The sequence below is a fragment of the Magnolia sinica genome, chromosome 6 (assembly GCF_029962835.1).
Source record: "Magnolia sinica isolate HGM2019 chromosome 6, MsV1, whole genome shotgun sequence".
NCBI lineage: Eukaryota > Viridiplantae > Streptophyta > Magnoliopsida > Magnoliales > Magnoliaceae > Magnolia > Magnolia sinica.
The window spans coordinates 93,571,132-93,572,390 of NC_080578.1; the positions used below are offsets into that span (position 1 = coordinate 93,571,132).

At 40.3% G+C, this 1,259-nt stretch overlaps 1 protein-coding gene across 1 annotated transcript; it reads right to left on the reverse strand.

Annotated features, from left to right (window-relative positions):
- Nucleotides 1–950, reverse strand: LOC131249736 (uncharacterized). Its single transcript, XM_058250504.1, has 3 exons — nt 522–950; nt 331–426; nt 1–246 (listed from the first exon to the last, which is right to left on the reverse strand). The coding sequence occupies exons 1-3, from the start codon at nt 948–950 to the stop codon at nt 130–132; spliced, it is 642 nt and encodes a 213-aa protein (XP_058106487.1). The 3' UTR covers nt 1–129.
- Nucleotides 951–1,259: the final 309 nt, after the last annotated feature.

The window sequence follows — 1,259 nt, forward strand, 5'->3', positions numbered from 1 at the left end:
ACCTGTTCATGGTTCACAAAATAATATATTAGTCAAAACATGATAGAACACATAACAGTAAGAGATGATGTTCTGTGACGAGTGCATTACCCGTTCATAACACCAAATCGCTTTAGCGTATGGTTTATCTCACTGCTTGGCAATTGCGTACACTGTGTTCAGCTGGCCTATTAGCGAGGCCCGTTCTGACGCCGATTTGGAGGCCCGGTATGCGATCAAAATCGGCAAACACCCCTCAAGGCTTTGCTGTTACAATCATGATCAAAATTCAATACATGTAAGATAATAAAATTTTCGAACAGATTAAGGATTGCCGAAATAAACAGTTACCGTAAAATACGTAGGACAGAACTTACAATCCTGAGGATATGCTATTGAAAGGTCATTATGCCTTTTTTGAAGGAACTCAATGTATGTGTCGATAGCCTAAACAATAGGATAGTACGATTTAGTCATAGATTAATATAATAATTAATTATATGTCAATTAATGCATATAGAGAATAAATTAGTAATGCTTACCTCGCTATCAACCAACGCATCTATCATCCAGATCGTACTGAACCATTTCTCCGCTGCCATGTCCTTGTTTGCCTTGTACCAGTCCTCTACCTCTTTCACCTCCTGAGCGGATAGTATCTTGAAAGGATCCATCTGTAGAGGAAATGGTATCGAAGAAGTAGCGAAAGCTGTTACTTGGTCGAGTTCGGGAACCGGCCCAAGGGTTGTATCGAATGCAGACAGGGACAAGTACGGAGAAATCTTGTAATATGATGGCTTCGGTATCCTTTTGGTTCTCCTTTCATAAACGGGATGAGATGTGGATGCATTCAATACATTACCTTTGACATTACTATACGATTGCACATCTAGATCCCCATGTATCCGTTCTTTATGTGGGCCATCATTTACTTCCCCTCTCTTCCTCAACTCCTTACCTTCCTCATCCATCACAAAACATCCCCTCTATATACGACTACCTTCCTTCTCCTTATTAAACTCCTTCCTCTCATTCGCTAACTTTTTCTTGTCCTCAAAAAATAAATCCTTCTCCCTCCTCAATTGTTCTTTCTTTTTCGGTAACGCCCCCCTCTCATCAAACATTGCTTCTTTCCTTCTCATCTCTTCTCTCTCTTTTCTCAATTCGTCCCTCTCCTTCTTCAATTCCTCTCTCTCCTTCTTTAACTCTTCCCTTTCAATCCGAAATTCCTCTATAAAAACAACATTCTTCATAACACCCCCTCTTGGTATACCCCCTAG

Bases quoted from the DNA above. Each gene is read 5' to 3' on its own strand.
- LOC131249736 (XM_058250504.1), bottom strand. From the start codon at position 950: ATGGATGAGGAAGGTAAGGAGTTGAGGAAGAGAGGGGAAGTAAATGAT. The intron at 427-521 runs GTAAGCATTACT...CCTATTGTTTAG, and splicing joins ATGCGTTGGTTGATAGCGAG to GCTATCGACACATACATTGA. The intron at 247-330 runs GTAACTGTTTAT...TGATTGTAACAG, and splicing joins TCTGTCCTACGTATTTTACG to CAAAGCCTTGAGGGGTGTTT.